At 52.4% G+C, this 18,909-nt stretch overlaps 1 protein-coding gene across 7 annotated transcripts in view; it reads right to left on the bottom strand.

The window, feature by feature from the left end:
* WNT5A (Wnt family member 5A) overlaps positions 1-18,909 on the bottom strand; it is a 34,408-nt gene that overhangs the window by 11,111 nt on the left and 4,388 nt on the right. For 3 of the 7 annotated variants that reach the window (XM_025456224.3, XM_025456225.3, XM_025456226.3), the window contains 3 exons: positions 18,538-18,730; positions 3,535-3,668; positions 2,052-2,302 (listed from right to left, as the gene is read on the bottom strand). In XM_025456224.3, coding sequence (XP_025312009.1) covers positions 2,052-2,302; positions 3,535-3,614 — 331 coding nt within the window. In that variant the 5' untranslated portion in view covers positions 3,615-3,668; positions 18,538-18,730. The other 4 variants (XM_025456223.3, XM_049097718.1, XM_025456228.3 and 1 more) reach the window with 4 other exon arrangements.

Genomic DNA, 18,909 nt, shown 5'->3' with positions numbered 1-18,909 from the left:
GTTTTCCTTCTCTCCGTCTCTTTTTTTAAATAAATAGAAGAGAAGGCCCCATCCGTGTTCCACCAAAAGCCCAGCAGCAGCTTCCTGACCCCAGAACCTGGGGGACCTTTGGCAAAGGAGGATGGTGGGCGCTCTCAGATGCCCAGGATATCAGCTAACTTGATGGTAGTATGTAGCAGGGCTCCCTTGGAGGCTGCCAGGAGGTTTTACTCCCACCCACTTGCCACCAACCCAGACGGGAGTACCACACAGCTGAGGACCAGACACTGTATTTGCAAGGGACAATTAAATATAAGCCTTTGTACCAAAGGTTCTGCTTGTTCCCTGAGGAAGCAGGCTCTTTGAATCTTGGACCACATTTTAAATAAATCTCTAGCAGAACTCAAATCCACTTAGCAAATGATAGCTTATTCTGAACATTTTGGCCCAAAAGAGGCTACAAATGAAGAGGACCTTAAATCAAAGTTGTGTTCGAGTCACTACACAGAAAAACTGTTCCAATGGGTATTTTGCCTCCTGGTTACCATAAAAAAAAAATGTATGGCTTTTGCAAACTCATATACATGTGAAAAAATGCTCCCTTAGTTTGAGAGGAAAGGAGCTTAGGGGGAATATATAACGCAAAGGTGAGAAGGGAAAGCTGACAACTTACCATTCTGATACAGCTAAAAAAAAAAGAAAAAGTTTTGAGCTTACTCACAATATCACAGTGCAGAAGGGAATCTCCACCACCCCCAGTTAACTACATAGGGCAGTCCTCGTTCAGGGAAAGCTCCTGTGTTCCTGCCGCTCAACTCCTGGATTCAGATCCCAGTATATACATTAGCACATTTTAATCATTAACAGGAAGGACAAAGCCCTATGAAACTGCCAGGCTGAGGGCTGCAGACCATTTTGCCATTCAATTAGAGGAATGGCTTCCAGTCCTGTATTATTTTAGTATATGAAGTCGCTTGGCTCAAACATCCACTGACAACTCTTTTTTGTTCTCAATGAATGCACTTTTCAGGGTTTTTAAAAAAGCATTTTATCCATCCGTGACGGATATTAAGCCAACTTTTTTATCTTCAGTCAGTCTAAACAGTTAATTGCTTTGATAAATGGCTTCTTATTTTAGGAATCACCGCGGTCATATTAATTATAAGGGCTTGTTTGCATAAAACTAAATGGACCTAAAACATTCTCACTAGAAAACACACATAGGATCACATCTGTCAGATAGTATCCTATGCTATTAAGCCAAACCAGAGGCAAACTGATTTTCCAAATTCTTTGCCTTTAGCCCCATTTTAATGCCACCTCCTCCCTGCACGGAATAACAAGTTCAAGGATACGTTTAACATAAAGAATCTGACTGTGAGCAATACATTTAAGTTGTTTTTTTTTTTTTTTTTTTTTTTTTTAGTTTCTAGGCTGAGATCTGAGGCATGTGCTTTTTATATCAATTGCCAAAATCGCAACGTAAATTGGATCACTTCTAATTAAAATTCTTTCTGGGACTAAAAATAAAGTTTTAACATATATATCTCTATGGCCTCAGGAAATATCTATATTAGGAAAATTAAAACCTTATTCACTTCCAACATAGCCAACATTCGAAAGATGACAGTATTTAGTTTGATGCGTGGGCCATTTGAATTGTGGCTTAAGAAACTTCTAACCATTAAAAAGAGTTTTGAAGCTTAAAAGGATATAAATGACTCATCTTTCCTCACCTCCTTTTGAGAAACCAAATTAAGCGTTCTGCTTCTCTTCTAAACAAAATGCTTTTAAGAAAAATTGAGTGTTTGGAAAAACGAAGGTGTCTCTGATGCTTCCCTTCTCATTTGGTTAAAGCAGCCCAAAACTTATTATAATCAAGGTGTGGGAACAGGAATTAACGTGCAAGTAGTTGTAGTGACTAACGTTCCCCAGCCGTCAGCCTGCTGGGAGATTCCCTCCTTATCAAGCTTGTAAGTACACACTGAAGCCCCCCCCCCCTTTTTTTCTTTTTCTCTTTCTTCAGGAGAACACTTGATCCGTATTTAAAAATATGTTAAATGGTTTCCTACCTATCTGCATGACCCTGCCAAAAACGGAGGTGTTATCCACGGTGCTGCAGTTCCACCTCCGATGCCGGAATTGATACTGGCACTCTTTGATGCCCGTCTTTGCGCCTTCTCCAATGTACTGCATGTGGTCCTGATACAAGTGGCACAGTTTCTTCTGTCCTTGAGAAAGTCCTGCCAGCTGGCTGCAGAGAGGCTGCGCTCCTATGATATATACTTCTGACATCTGAACAGGGTTATTCATACCTAGCGACCTAAAAAGGGGAGGGGGGAGATGTGCATTCAAGATTTACGTGAACTCTTGAGGTAGGCCCCCTGAAAGCATGTCAGCAATACATAGTTTTAAGCACACAGATGCTTTTTCTCTCCTGCTTGTCCTCATGACAAAGTATGAGAAGGGCTTCATAAAACTTCTCTGTTTCAACTGCACTCAGAAAACGGAGGTATTGTGTAGTCCCCACCCCGCCATCTGGCTCCCCAGTTAGGTTTTCACTCCCTTCTTTGCCCTCATTGCCATATACCTGAACCAATATTTCCGAAATCACTCAGAAGAGGGGGGAATGGCGGTTTTTGGGGACGGGCCTCTGACATGAGAGAAAGTGACTCACTTTGCCCCACAAATTGGACCGATGTGCCTTGGAAACGTATGAATGCCGAAAGTAGACACAATTAGACACGGGGAGGAGATAGCAGCTCCCTCTGACCGATGGAAGAACAGGGAGACAAGTATAGAGGCTGCATAAAATCCACCATGTTCTCTGGACATTTTAAAAGGGCTCCTTATGTGATTGTGAGAGACCCAAGACAGGGTATCCAGTGAATACAAGTCATGTTTGACAGTCAGAAAAACACTGTTCATTTACAGGGGAAAAAAATATCCAGAACACCGTCAAAAATAATCCTCTGGATATACTGCAGTCTGTCTACACGGGCCCCTAACCAGGGAGAAACGCTCACTTAGGGACGGTTGACTACTTCACGTTCACCTCCTTTTGATCAGATTTCAAGCCCCAGTCCTCGCCCACTTGCAGTGTAGCTGTCTTCCTAGAACACTCTGCCTACCTCAGACCCCGAAGGTTAGTAACCACAATGACCAAAAATAAAAGCTGGAGCTGACTTTTACTACCTCGAGGTGGCAAAAAGTAAACTTTATAGATAGGCTCACAATTATTAGAGACGTGAATTTCGGTCCCCTTTTATTACATGATGTACTACAAGCAGACATCCGAACAAGGGCCTCATAGAAAAAGGTGTAGATTTATAGGGTCGCATTCCCTACGGAGCTACAGATTAAGCCTGACGATATTAACAACTTAAAAAAAAATCCGATTTCCAGATATACAAACAAATCATATTAGGCACGTCTGTATTAAAGGCACTCAAACTCATGATTCTGCTTTAAATACTGCAGCATCGTACACATGAATCTTTTCTTAAAAAAAAGAAATAAAATAAAACAAAGCATATGTACTTAGAAGGAACTTACCACCAAGAATTGGCTTCTATTACAACCTGGGCGAAGGAGAAAAATATGGCCAAAGCCATTAGGAAGAACTTGGAAGACATTGCACTTCCAGCCGTCCCCAAAGCAACTCCTGGCCTTAATATTCCAATCGACTTCTGGAGAGGGAAGAAAGGAGCAGATGTTTATTGCCTCTCAGATAATTTTCGAGCATACAAGTTTAAACAACGGAAGCATCCGGGGTCTCTTAAGTTTACTGTTGATTGACTGCGCTTCTCCTCCGTTGAGTTTTTTGATGGCAAGATATAGGCAGTTTCTTTTTCCAAATTAATCCACCCACGCAACCTCACCAGGAAATCTGATTTCGCTGGGATCCTGCGCGCGGGGCTCGCCAGCGATTACAAACATGTCCCAATGCTGTGGAGCCAAAGCCCCGGTGCCAAGCGCTGCCTCTCTCCTGCTCGGCCGCTTCCCGCACCCCCTGCTCCCCTCTAGTGCGCGCTCTGCGGGGTCCCCGCTCGGGAATTCACTCGGGAACCCGCAGCCACCCGCGTCCGCTCCCCGACCTGGGCCGAGCAACAAGTGGAGCCGGAATTAATTCCATGGGCGAGAGGAGCGCGAAGGCGAGTGGAGCACGCCGCCGGCGGCTGCGGAGGAGGCGGGGTGGCCGGCGCGGGGGTGGGGTGGGGGTGGGTGGGGGTGGGGAGGGGGCAGGACGCGGGAGGGAAGGGCAGGGGTGGGGGGCGAGGCCCCGGGGAGCGGCGCGCGCGCGAGTGCCCAGCTGGGAAATGCAGCTCGGAATTAACAGCGTATGTTTCCTAATCAGTTTACAGGCCGCTCTGGGGGGGAAGCCGCTTCCAGAGGGTGTGGGGAGGGGCGGGAGGGCAGCCTGGGTTTCCTTAGGACACTGTTCCACCAGATTGGGGTGGGGTTGGAGACGGGGGGCACCGGGGATAACGAGAGAGATGTGCTCTCCCAACCAAGGAAGCGGGAAAACAGTGCCCTCTCCCCTGCCTGAGGCCTCCTCCTCCGAGCCAGTGTACCCCCCAGAGAAGGGACAGCACCCCGGAGGGAAGAAAGGAGTCCGAGCCCCCGCTGTCCCGGGAGAGGATCCAGGATCCCTTCCCTGGCCTCCCGCGAATTCTGGTTTCTCATGTCACTCCCGCCCCCCGGCTGCCCCCACTCCTGACAGCTGCCACGGGGAAAGAGGACAGGAAGCCAAGGGGGGCTCGTTTCCTTAGGTCCGGGGTCTGGGGTCGCGGCCCCTTGGCCATCGCGGCGCTGCGGGTCTGGCCGTGCAGCACCTCGGCGCACCGGCCGGCCCAGCTCACACGCGGTTCGGTGAGCCCGGAACGGCGCGGGCGCAGGGAGAGGCCGCAGCGCGCGCGAGTCCGCCCTCGGCGGGGCCGGGGATGCGCAGGCTCCCGCGCGGCCGCGGAGCCCCTGGGTTCCAAGGCGCAAAGGGCCGCGGCGGCGCAGCCTCCCGCCGCGAGGGCTTCCAGGGGCAGGGGGTGGTGGCCCTGGAAGCTTTCGCGGCCGTGCCTCCCCACTGGGGACTTCTCCACCTGTAGGCGGCGGGGGCGCGAGGCCGTGGCGCGTGCGGGTGGGAGGAGCGGGTTTCCAAAAAATCCCCTTTTACGTTTCTGATCAACGTGACCCGGCCGCGCTGCGCCGCCCGCAGCCCCCGAGGGAGCCCCTTTCTCCGGGGGGGGGGGGGCGGGGGGGAGAAAGGTGAGCCTCCTCCCGGCGGCAGAGGAGCCTGGAACGTGCGCGGGCGAAGGGGCTGAGGGGACCCAGGCAGCCGTGAAAGCGCGCTGGGGCCCAGGAGCGTGCCACGGCTCCCCCGTGCCCGCGGTCTCCTTGACCAGGGGAGCTCCGGGCTTCTCCAAGAGGAAATGCTTGTGCGGTCCCCGCGCCCGCTAACCAGGGCTCCGAGCCCTGGGCCCACTCCTTCTCCAAACGCCGCAAGGCGAGGGGCGCATCCCGGAGAGTAGAAACCTGGGGTTTCCCCAGCCTCGGAGAGAGGAGGCTCGGTCTCCCTCCCCACCCCCGCCCGAAGTGTCAAGTTTCCTCCAGGGGAGGGGGTGCGCTGCGAGGTCTGCCTTCGCGCGCGGCCCAGGCTGCAAAGTCGACTCTCCCCCTCGGCGGCCAGGGCCGCGCGCGCACACGCACACTCGCAACCACACTGCTGCACGTTCACACACTCAAACGCATTCACAGACACACACGCACCGACGTGCTTCCGAGACGCCGGCGGGGAAGGCTGCCGCTGGCCGCGCGCACTTTCAGAGCTTCCCGACGGGCGGGGCGCGCGGGGCGGGGCGCGGGCGGCGGAGAAATTGATAACAGATTCGGCGGATTACAGCGGATCTCTTTGTTAGAGGCGAAGCCACACAAACCGAACCGACTTTGGGCCCGATGACCCCGGGGAGAGTCCGCCCGTTCCTAACTGGGAGTGGGCCTCTGGGTCTCCCAGACGCAGGTCTCCCCAGCTCCAGACTGGGGGTAGGCCAGGGGCGTCCCAAAGGGGATCCTGCAGGAGAGCCCTTCGAGTCGCGTCTCCACTTAACCCCGCGTGCTTGCCCGGAAACACCTTGGCCCTCTTCCCGCTCCAATCCCCGTGCAACCCCCCAAAAGGCCCCACAAGTCTGAAGGGCTGAAAGAACTCACAGCGAACTCCCTAATAAATAATACTTAGACTCTGTAGGGTAAACACCCCTGCCTGTTCACCAAGAGATCCGATCCGAAAAGACGGTATGAAATGAGACCTCTCCTGGAATGGTCACACAGGGGAGTGTGTGGAAATAAAAGTTCTGGGCAGAAGCTGAGTTTACCAAAGAACGGGCTAAATGTTTTCGAACACTTTCAGGGCCACGAGAAGCCCACTTAGGTAGGGATCCTGACGATCTGTTCCCAGCAGGCGATGGGGAGGAGGATTGCGGGCACTTGAGCGGTTCTAGCGCAGGGGAGGGGTGAGGTGGGGGTAGGGCAGTGGAGCGCCCTGTTTCCAAAGCCGGAGCAGCTCTACGCAGTGATGCGGATTCTGTTTCTCCAACAAAGCCTTCACAGTGGATTGAAGGTGTTCTAAAACCTTCATCAATTGGGGTGCGGACTGAGGGTGATGAGGGGTGAAAGAGAGGAATCCATCACTCTGGTTGGAGGAGGTTCCCAGGCCACAGAAAGCCTCCGAGCGCGCAGGCTGCACCCAAGTCCTCAGCCCCCTGGCCCCTAAAGAGAAATTCCACAAAGGCAGGAAGAAGATTCTTGACCCTCACTCACTGGTACTACACCTCATTCAGTCTGGTCATCCCCTTCCACTAGGCTTTTTTGCGTCCAGGGTCCCCCCAAGTCTGGGAGAATGGAAATGAAGAGCGAGACCAGCTAAGGAATCAAAAATGAGTTCGACCTGGGCTCATCACGGTGGCTAAAAGGATAGGAAACTGCAAGAATCTCTGCTCTTGGTGGGAAATAAACTGTTTTCCCCACTCTGATCTCTCTCCAAAGAAGAGTAACAGTAACAGAGAAAATTGTGGGAGATAAAGGCTGCAACCACAAAACTGGGATGCCCTGCCGCAGGAAGTGCCAGCAGAGAAGCCGAGCGGATGAGGATGAGCTTGGGGCCACCGATGGGAGGGAGGTTCGCTTTTGGGGAACAGACCAGGAGGTAGGGCGTCCCTAAGCCTCCAGCTTGGGCTCAGGGGGACTGAGGCTGCCCCTCACTGCTTTGTTGTGTCTACAGCGCTGCCTATGTGTTGTTTGTGTGTTGGGGGGGGGGGGGGGCTTTGGGAGAGAGACAGAGTTCTAAGGTGGAGAGAGCTCCTTGTGCCCAGATCAATGCAAGGATTGCCTGGGCTCAGGACTGAACAGCAGGTCGGGAAACAAGGGAGTCTCCAAAGGAAGAATGGTGTCCGAGCCGGGTTTTGTTCCCTATCTCCCCCACTTCCATCCCCAGACAAGTCTCTTCAGACGTCAAGACTTTATTTCTCTCTCTGACACACACACACACACAGACACACACACACAACCACTTACACCTTCCTCACACAGGCTAACTCCAAAGACAGGCTCTCAGCTCCAGCCAGAGGAAGAGCAAAGTGAAGGAGAAAGAAAATTAAAGATCAGTTCAACCCACCCCCCGTCCAGAGGCAGTTTCAACTCCACTTTTTAATAGAAGAAGAAATTGAGGCCGAGAAAGAGAAAGCAACACTCGTCTCCCACAGACAGCACGGGTGGGAGCGCCGAGGCCGTACCCTAGGCCTCCTAGGGCGACGCTCCTGTTCCTACGCCCTGGGGAGGAGGTAAGCCCTTCCTTCCACTCGCCGGGGCCCCGTTTGCTGGGTCGGACCCCTGCCCCTTCTGTATTGCGGCGGCCGCGCAGTGCAGCTTGTCCTCCGGGGGCCTCGGAGGGGCCCTCCCGGGAGAGGAGGGCCTGGGGGTCGGGAAGGACGAGCTGAGCCAGAGGTGGGAGGGAGAGGCGAGCAGCTGACCGCCCGCCCCAAGCAAGACTCCCAGGCGCCCTACCTCGAGGCGGCCAACAGGGGGCAGCCGGCACCGCACGGCGAGGATGGAAAGGCAGCGGGAAGAGCTGAGCTCCGAGCGCACGGCGCTAACCCCTTGTGCGCCGGGGCGCTCGGGGGAGGAAAGGCAAAGGCCTGGGACACCCGGCCCAGTCCTCCAGGAGAGGGTCCTCCTTTGTGGGCCCGGCGGGATTAGGGCTGGCAAGCCCAATGCCCGAGAACAACTGACCCTTTCGTCCCCTTGCCCCCCCCCCCCCCAACAACACGGAGGGCACGGATTTACGCACTCGGACACAGTTTCCACCGCGTCTCCACCGCTCGCGCGCTCTCAGCATTGCCCCCTCGGAGCTCCCCTGGCAGACGCTGTATACAAACGAAATCTCCATATCAGGTTGGAGCAGCGGTGAGCCCCGGCGGGAGAGCAGGGGCTGAGGAGGTGCGATCCCACCCCTGGCTCCAGGGGGCTTCTCATCAGCGGGTTGTCCATTTAAAAACGGGAGAGGAGAAGGGGCCCCGACGCCAAACTGGAATTGGGAAAGTAAAACAAGGCCGCGGGGTCTCCAGGTTTGGGGTTCTTTTTTTTTTATTTTTTGACTTTTTTGGGAAGGCGTGCAGGAATTTTGTTTGTTTTAGGAAACCCCTTAATCCCAGTTCCAACCTTCACCGTTCTATTAAAGTAAAATGAGAGACGATCAAGAAGAGTAGAAATAAGGACCGAAGCTCGGAGGACGGAGAAGTTGTTTGGAAAATAACAAGTTATATTGCAGGAAGAAATGTTAACTTCTCGCAAAAGTGAACTCCCGGTGACCCTCGGAGTGTGTGACTCGGCTTTAACATACAACTGACAATTAAAACAAACAAGAGTTCACAAACTGCCCCCCCCCCCCTCGCCCGCTCTCCCAAAGCGGAGGCCCAAATGTTTCCAAAGGACGCGGCGGATTCGGCGCAGGGGGCCGGGGCGCGCTCTCCCGGCGGACGGATTGGAGCCACCGCTGCCAGCGCTCCCCGCCCCCACCGCCCGGGCCCGGGGCCGAGCTCACCAGTGGCGGCTAATAATGCTAATAACGCGACCCGGCTCCCGCGCCGGGGTGCGCGCTGGCCCCCCACCAGGCGCTCTTAAAGGCACACGGCCCGCAGCGCTGCAACCTGGCCTCCCGCCGCAGAGCACCGGGGAAGAGGGGGGCGGTGCACCGCTCCGGGGTGTCGGCTCCTGCTGCCCGGTCTCCCAGCCAGGGAGTCCTCCTCCCCTTCCCGAGCCCCGGCCACACACCCTCTCGGTGCCCGCGCAGTGGGCGCTTCATAAATATTTGTTGAATTGAATCATTATCCTGTTCCTGAAATATACCTAGTAAATGACACTGGTGTTCCTCCGGGCAAAAAGAAGATCATCTGTGAACCGCTCTCGGGGGTTCTGCCCTTGCTTATCCTCCCTTTTTCTCCAAAGTCTAGGTCTGCAGTGACTTTTAGCGGGAGGAGAGGTGTCCCGAGAGACGCAGGCGGTGCGCGAGGGGGGCGGTGGGCGAAGGGATGGGGGTCCCTGCCAGCTCGGCTATGGAGTTCAGCTCCTGGAGGCGGTAGGAGAGATGGAGGTATAGGGAGAGGGGTGTGTGTGTGTGTGTGTGTGTGTGTGTGTGTGTGTGCGTGCTGGGGGGGGGGGTCCAGTTAACTTCCAAAAGAAAAAATGCAAAGAGGGGAGGAAAAAAAAAAAAAGTGGCGAGCGTCGGCAGCGCGCAGAACACCTACCTTCATGGCGAGGGGGAGGGGACGCGGCCGCGGGGAGGAAGTCGCCACCGGAGCGAGGGCAGCCGAGGAATCCGAGCGGAGCGGCCGGGTTAAGCCCGGGGGGACGATCCGGCGCGGAGCGGCGGGCTCCTCCGGGGCGCGTCCGGCAGGCGCAGGAAATCGGTGGCGAAGCGGTCCCTGGCGCCCGAGCCCGGGGGCCCGAGCCGCAGCAGCGCCGGGGTGCGCCCGGGGGCCGAGGGGGCGCCGGAGCCCGCGGGCCGGCCGCAGGGGCAGAGCCGGGCCGGCGCGCAACGAGGGAGCCGCGGGTCCGGCGAGGGCGTGCAGGCGACTGTTCCGCGGCGAGGCGCTCCCTCTCCAACGTCCATCAGCGACGGCGGTAATTAGGGCTTTCCAACCCCAAATGTGGGCGTGATTGTGCAAAAGACTTTACAACAAATAATAAAAAAAAAAAAATTCTTCACAAGAGGGTGAAAAAAATGCCCCAGTCCTCAGCGCTGGCCCGGGGCGGGGGCGGGGGCGATCCGCGCGCCCAGGTGCCCCCGGTCCATTCACACGGCGGATCGTGCCGAACTCCCCGCGGCTCACGCCTCCTGCGCTGCAGCTCCTCCTCTCCGAGTCTGGGGCCGAAGCGTCTGCTTCCCGGCGCTGCTCCTGCGGCCGCGAGTGAGTGTGCGGACGTCTGTGTACACACACAGATACACACCCGCCCCCCCCCACGCACACGCACGCACACACACACACTGGAGCTTTGGGGCCACGGAACAATCAGGCGCGCACGGCTTTTTCTCCGGGAGATGCCGCTGGAAACGCACAAGTCGCCATCCGGAGTACGAGAGTCAGCGCCAACTTTTGTCCTTTCATTTTAGGGTTTTGGCAAAAGAAATAAAAATAAAAAATAAGAGGAGGGGCGCGAAATGGGTGCAGAGTCGTCCCTCGAAAGCTCGGCGCGCGGCGGCTTCGGGGGCGGCGGGCGGTGGGCGACGGCCCCAGGGGAGGCGCGGGCTCCCCCCTCCCCGCTCCCTCCTCTCTCTCTCCGGGTTAGTCCCCGTCTTTCCCCGCCTTCCCAGGCGCGGGGCGCCCCGGGCGCGGGCTGGGGAGGGGCGAGGGCCCGGGGCCCCGCGGCGGCGGCTCAGCTGCGGCGCTCCATGGCCGGCGCGGCCGCCCACCTCCTCGCTTGGCGCCGGGGCCGAGGGCGGGCGAGCAGGCGGCGGCGGCGGGAGGAGCTGGCTCGGCGGCGGCCGCCCCGAAGCGGACTCTGGGCGGCGGAGGCGGCGCCCCGGAGCTCGCTGCAGCCTTCCACGCGATCCTGCGCCCGCCAGACAGACTGACCGACCGCGGGGACCGCGGGGACCGCGACCCCCCACCCCCCGGCCCTCCTAGCCAACCGCCTCACTCTCTCCCTCTCTCCGGACTCCGCTTTCCCCTGCTGTTCAAAAAAAAAAAAAAAAATTTTTTTCTTTTTTTTTTTTTTTAAGTTGCAGAACCAAAGGCGGCTGGAAAGAGAGGGAAGGGGGGAGAAAAGAAAGAGAAAAAAAAAAAACTCAACTTCGCCTATGCGCATGCGTGGTGAGGCCGGCCTATGACAAACTCCGCAGGATTTTAAAGCCGTACCACGGCTGGGGTGCAGGGGGGGTGGAGTAGGCTCCCTGCTCGAGCCCCCTTCTCTGGGCGCCCCATCCCCCAGGCATCTGCTGGAAGGGAGAGGTGCACTCCGCAGCCGCTGCCCGCCCGCCGCCCCGCTGTCTGCGATCGTCCAAAGCCGCAGACCCTCGGGAGGCTGAACCCCAACTTCCCGGTCTGCACCCCTTGGCTTGCCTGTCCCGGGCTGCTCCTACTGGGGGCTGCCGGGGGGGGGGCCGCTGCCCGAGCACCGAACCTCTGGGAGGACCTCCACCCCGTCCTCACCCCTGAGGAAGGGTCCCTAAGCCCGGGGCCGGACAACAGGGGAGACGCGCACACCCTGCACCGCCCCAGGGCAGTAGGTTTGGGTCCTGGGGCGCGATTCAGCCCCTGGCTGCGACCCAGCGCACCCGGACGCGACGTGTGGTGCTGCGCGGTGGATCTAGGCGGGTGCCCCCAGGTGAGAAGCTTGCGAAGTTCCGCAAAACCTCCGCAAAACCCGATTCCAGGCGCTGGAACTTCTAGACACTTGCAGACACCTGTGGTTGTCCCTGCAGGGACGCGGTTGGGGGATGTGTGCCCCCCCAAGTCCTGCAGGACAGGGACGCCACTCCCAAACCATGCCTCAGACTGGAGCACAACTCTTGTTCTCCTTCCTCCCCATCTTCCAGACATGTGAGGTGGAGGGGACACACACACACACACACACACACACACACACACACACACACACACACACGGGATTCAATTTCCGCCATCCAGCAGCATGCACTTGACCTTAAGGCGAAAACTCCTCGGCCTGGGTACTTTGGGGGTGGCTGTTTTGTTTTGTTCTTCCAATGGAACCACCCCAGGTCGTGCGGGGTGGGGGAAAGGCTCCCAGAGATCCTGTCCCACCCTTCGCAGCCCCTTCCTGGACCTTACTTGTCTCGGCTGAGGGGACTCCTCCCTGGCCCTGGCCTCCTTTTGCTATGCGCCCCCAAATGGCAGCGTGGGCTTCCCAGGACCAGCAAGAGATAGCTTTCTCCCTCTGGCCTTGCTTTCTGTAGCCAGGGGTGCAGGAAACCTTAAGGAGGGGAGCCCAAGGTCATCAAAGCTGCTCTTGAAACATCTCCTCTTCATCTCAGGAGTCCCATGTCTCCTCACATTCTTTAGGCCTTGACCACTTAATGATGACCTGTGGGCATTTTCCACTTTTCCAATCTAGTCTGAGATCTGCCAGTTGGAGGGGAGGGTCTAAGTGTGCGGGGGTCTGTGCCTGCAGAACCGCCCCTTGGCGGGCCCCTCTGCAGCTCCCTCTCTTGCTTTTTGGCTTTGACCAGCAACTGCCTTCCGAGGTCCACCTGGCCAGAGGAGCGCTTGTGTCTCCTGGGAGGGCAACCCAGCGATGCCCAGGGGCAGCAGTTCAGCCCGCGGGGCTCACACGTGAAGGGCCTGGGAAGTGGCAGGACATGTCTTGTTCAAGAATGGAGCTCTCCAAGGGTGCAGGAGCGGCTCCATGCCTGAGTGTCCCTGAGCCCACAGAGATGATCTTCTTGCTAAAAGAGAAGGGCTGTTAACTTGCTCCCACCCCTATAGTCTGTCCAGAAACACTGGCTACCCAACACACACCTTTTTCTAAAATCTGCCAAACTCGGGATTATCTGGATTTTTGCCTGCTTTTCCCTGGTTGCTGTTGCTTATGTAGACACAGCCTCAAATGTTCTTATTTCCTGCTTTGCTGTCTTTCGTCTAGAGGAAGGTGGTGTTAGGTAGTGGTTGAGGGCAGACTCTGAAGTTCCAGTCCTCCTGGGCTATTTTCTAGCTGTCAGATCTCGGACAAGTCATTTAGCCTCTCAGTGCCTCAAGATCCTCTTAAATACACATATAAACACACACACACACACACACACACACACACAAACAAGACAGAGAAATATAATGACCTGTGGCAGGGGTGCAGTGAAAAGGAAATGGATGACCTTGAAAATCAGGCACGTGGCAAGAAAGGACAGCGAGGGTCATGGAGTACTCAGCGTGGGTCACTTACCAGGCACTCCATATGCGCTCTTCAAAAAGCAGCTCTGAAAACAGAAGTTTTCAGACTCCTTTAGTGGCAGAACCGGACCTCATGTGACAAGACCGTTTATAGTCTTGATTTATTCCCGTTGCGGTGAATAGTCACACTTTTCATTGAAGAAATATGAACAGCACTGAGTTACTGGGTACTTCTACAGATGTCACCGGAGCCATTTGCAAACTAAATAATTATATGCCCCCATTTCATCATTCCAAAAAGTTCTGAAATCTCTGACTGATCTGGCCCCAAAGACTTCAGATATGGGATTGCGAATTTTATCTGAACAGACTAATAATGGGTGCGCTCGGGTTTCACCCCACACCGAGGCAGTAAGCTCCGTAACAGTATCTTTCTCGGCTCGGACACTAGCACTCAGAGCACCGCGTGGCACCTAGTAGGGGCTCCAAGATATTTGTTCAATGACCAGATGAATGCATGAATGGATGAAAGGATTATTTCCAGAGAAAGATGTCACAGGGAACCAACTAGAAATCCACTCTAAGCCTTCAGTCCAGGGGTGCTTCTCTGGAAAACCAGGCTCCATTGTAAGAGCCAGTACCTCTCAGGGTATTGATGGACCCGGCTAGGAGGTGAGCAGATTGAAAGGAGGGAAACCCATGCGCCCCCCGCCAATTTCACCTAAAGGTTCTTGTTCCGTAGACCCCCAGTCTGTCGAACTCCCCTTGCAGCCCGTGTGCATCTGGGTGTGTGCACTCAGATTGAGTCATCTGCAGACACGCTGGCAAGGCATCACGACGCTCCACTCATTAAAAATGCTTTTGAGTCCGTGGAACAAATAAATCAATATTCTTGGCTGCTCTCCCAACAGGGTTAGTTCACAAAACGGAGCGCAAGATAAGGAATTTATGAACGATCGCATCCCTGTGCCGCCTTTCCCAGTGGGAGAAAGAGGGCCTGGGTTGTCATTCTGGGAAAATCTACCCCCCTTTTATGCCTGGCAAATAATATTTTATGGCCCTGGGTTTATGGTGGTGTTTTAATGATCCACCGTAGAAAGCGGTTTTCTCTCCAGTCACTAGAATTTGTTAAGGAGGGCTGGAGGCCATAAAAGAGGGATGGGCCCCAGGGACAAACAGGCTCCATCTTCTGAAATAAACTAATAAAGCACCCCAAGATGTTTACTCCTTCACCTCAGAGTCAAGACCAGCCAGGCTGCCTGCGAGGGGCCCACAGATGGAGCACTAAACGGGACAAAGGAGCCGGAAGGGGGCCGGGGGCTTCCTCACCACCACATGGCCACAGTCAACGTAGTACATCACATTGTGATGCCCCAGCCACCGGGCTGGTGGGGGGGACAGGGGCTCCCTTCAGGTTCGAGGACGTGTTTGGACACTGGACTGACTCAAGCTCTCCTAGTGCTGTGCTCCCTCACTGAGAGCCCTCTTTATTTTTATCATCAATGATGCTTTTGGGGGGTCTCAATAGATGCTTTTCGTTTGTTCATTTCTTCTTTCTCCTTCTTTCTTCTTCCTCTTCTTCTTCTTCTTCTTCTTCTTCTTCTTCTTCTTCTTCTTCTTCTTCTTCTTCTTTCTTCTTCTTTCTTCTTCTTTCTTCTTTCTTCTTTTAGTTTTAAGGGACATTAGGGTCAAAAAATCAGATCTGAATACCAGCTCTGCCTCTTGCTGACTGCATGGTCACTTCCCCTTCTGAGCCTCGATTTTCTCACCTGTAAAATGGAATATATTAAGGTGTTCTGACAATTGGGGTAATGTTCCAAAGGCTTTTTGGTCCAGCCTCTGGCCGTGGCAATAGCTGTTGTGATTATTTCAATACTAGGTCCCTGAGTTCCTGGGTTAAATCTGGAGACAAATGAGTTGCCTCAGGAGGGTAGGGGCAGGGGTCCAGGAAAAGAAGAGAACTGTGTCATACGATTATCTGTAGTGTCTGTGTGATACAGCTCATAAGTATGAGGCTGATAAATGCCTGTCATAATAATGAGTAATAGTAATAATCGCTGGTAACATTGTTGGAGCTCTTACTATGTGCCAGATGCCAGCCTGCTTGAACTCTTAATATTCATTGATGTGTTTCGTCCTTACTACTTCATAAGGTAAATCCTATTATTATCTGCATGATACGGAAAAGAGGAAGGGTTCAAAGAGGTCACAATTTCTATAAACTCAAGCTGTTTTTGTGTCCAAACCCCGGGGTATGAACCCTGGTAATCTGACTCTAAGTAACAGAGGCTTAACGACCATACTTTATCTCCCTAGAGATAAGGACAAAACTAGTTTTTAAAAGGTGTCTCCCTAGTTCTCCAAGTGTGCCCACACTTTCCTCCTGAGCCTCTCCATACAAAGCATACTTTAAGTGGAAAGAGTCTTTCCCGAAAGCTTCTGAGTTCACTCCACTAAGCCCCAAACAGGAATACCAGCAGAATCGGCCCCACCAACCAGCCTGGCTGAAGTCCAGTTTGACGGAGCTGTCTTGTTAATCGGCTTCCAACGAAGCTGTGACCTCCCTGCCCTCGCTCCACCACCACCATCAGGAACCACTGTGTCCATACTCAGCAATCCACCTTGCATTCTGACCTCATGTGGGGCGGTGTCCTGTGATTTCCCTGTTCTCTGAAAAGAGTTGGGTCTGGTGCTCCTCCTGAGTTATCCCTGACACCATGGGTCAGGACCTGAGGTCGGTCTCTCACTAGCACAGCTCAGATTGTATCATTCCCCTGCTTAAAGCCATTCAAGGACTCCCTAGATTACCAGATATAGTCGAAACCAGTCCCCACCCACCTGCCAGGCTCATCAGAACACACGCTTTGCCTATGCTGTTCCCTCTGCCTGAAAAGCTGTTCCTTGCATCTGGGTACTTCCCCCCCATTCAGGTCACCACCTCAGTATACATATTAAACTAACATAGGCCCTGCTCCCCTGCTGATGATCCTCTGTATAATTTTCTTTTTTCATCCTGATCTATAAAAGTATCTGATTTCATTTGCATGCATGTTTATTTATTTATTTTCTGTTTTCCCCTCAAGAGAATGTCCACTCCAGGAGAGCAGGGATCCTGTATCGTTCAAACCTATAGCCTCTTGTAACTGGCACAGAGAAAGTGCTCAGAATAAATGAATGAATGAATGGATGGATAGATAGATGAATGAATGATCATGCCTTTAGACATTTAACCACTAAGCGAGAGCTTGAGCCCTGGTAATCTGACTCTAAATAGCAGGGGCTTAACCACCATATTTTATCTACCTATAAAGAAAGGGAAACTATTTTTTTTAACAAGTGTCTCCCTGCTTTCCTAAATGTGCCCACACTTTTTTCTCTGGCCTCTCCCACATAAGGCTTACTTTAAGTGGAAAGAGTCTGATAAGAGAAATAGTTTTCCTCTGAAGAAAGACAGTCTCCTATTCCTCTCCCTCTTGTCATACTGTTTCTTCTGGAAAGTTTTCTCTCAACTGGCATTTTTTTTTCATAAAATACAACTGGAATACTCAATCTTGCTATCCATTCCATGCATGCTCAATATGGGCCACTGGGCATCTAGATACTGGGTTTAGAACACAGAGTAACCATTTCTGGGGGGACACAAGTCCATTTACTAACATGAAAGAAGCTGATTTTCTCACATGAGAGACAGGAAAAAATGCTGGAATTTTCATTTTGTCTTATTTTGCTTATTTATTGTCCACAATTTTCAATATCATGTACCTAAATCTGTGTGTTGGGATTTGGAAATCTGATTTAGTATTCTCATTATTACTCTTGTTCCCAAACAACCCATTATCCAGTCACACTCCTGGGTATAAAATCATGTTTGTAAACTCTTCAACTAAGTTCCTTTCACTGGAAGGGGGGAATCTAAAGAATTGTAATTATTTTTCAAACTCTTCGGACTTGGGCAGGCCATGAAACTGGCTGGCAGACAAATAAAATCTCATTAGACAGCATCTAGATAATGAGCAGATTTGGTTCTAACTAGATTCTAATATAGATCAGATCTATCCTTTCCAGATGAGAAGCAATGAACAGTCTCTCTTTCACGACAACCTGGAAAGCCTACCACCAGGACACATTTGGATGAGTGTGAAAGCAGATTTTGCCCAAAGAAGAAAGTACATACATCCTGGCATTTCAAAACTATGTAAGAATATGAACATCTCAGGACGCCTGGGTGGCTCAGTGGTTGAGATTCTGCCTTTGGCTCAGGGAGTGATCCCCGGATCCTGGGATCGAGTCCCACATAGGGCTCTCCCTCTGCTTCTCCTCTCTGTAGGTCTCTGCCTCTCTCTCTCATGAATAAATAAATAAAATCTTTAAAAAAAAAAAAGGATATGAACGTTTCTCTCTGTTAAGTTCAGCTGTGTGACACATTCTAATATCAAACCGATGATGGAGAAAATTTTTAAGGGAGAGAAACGTAATAGCAAAATATCTAAATTAAAAAACAAAACAAAACAGAGTTTCATCATTGTTCAGTTACTTGTCTTCCTGATGCCAAGCTCTGCATGAACCATCTAGGAAGCTGAGGGCATTTTTAACTTTTCAAGACTGTTCTGACTTACAGCACTTTCACATCTGATTGAATTTTAACTGGAGTTACTCTGATATGATTTTTTCTTCTATGCAAATATTCTTGACCTCCTTAAAAGAGACCGCAAATCATTCTAACTAGCAGAATTAAAGCCCAAGTCCTTTTAATTTTGTATACTTTGCCGTTATAATCTTCAGTGTTTAATAAAGTGACACTGTTATGACTTCCCAAATCGGTCTCAATATATCAGTGAATTTCAGATAAAAGCTTCTTTACTGTACTCAATTTAATCCTTAATTCAGTGATCTATAAGTGTCCATAAGGTCAAGTGACAATTCATTGACTTTGAAAAACATGAGAAACACTCTCAGGGCAAAAGATCCCAATGTCACTGAATGTATTTAAAGTAAGTGGTTTTGACTTAAGCAAAGATTTCTACTTAACCCAGAAGAAAAGCAGTCACTCCTTGGAAATACCACAGAATTCAGGGAAGTGAAATGAATAATGGCAAAGGATTAAATTTACCTATTCCAGCCTGTACATATATCTACTGAGTATATACAGGAACACGATGGCTCCACTCACATGTTGTTCGTGGACAATCCTCTTCTTCTCAGCCCAGGAGCGTGATCCTCTCCGTCATGCAGATATGTCATAACAGAGATTAGTGGGGGCATAGGCACCATCCCTCCCTGGTTCTGCATGCTCAATTCAAGGATGTTTGAAAATATCTTTTTGCTAGCTGAAAACGGAATTCAATCCATACTGATAGCAGTATCTATTTCAAAATTCAACAACAGAAAATAAAAGATTATAAATTTAGAGTCAGTTTCTCAGGACTAAATTACAGCTACAGAAAATAAATAGAAGAGCAGCTTACCACATGCCTATGGCATGACCGTTAGGGTGTTCATTCACGCATGCATTCATTCATTCATTCGCTCTGTTGTTTGTTCA

The sequence above is a fragment of the Canis lupus genome, chromosome 20, assembly GCF_003254725.2.
Source record: "Canis lupus dingo isolate Sandy chromosome 20, ASM325472v2, whole genome shotgun sequence".
NCBI lineage: Eukaryota > Metazoa > Chordata > Mammalia > Carnivora > Canidae > Canis > Canis lupus.
Note: the sequence above shows the minus strand (reverse complement) of the source record. Positions and strands in the feature narration are given on the sequence as shown.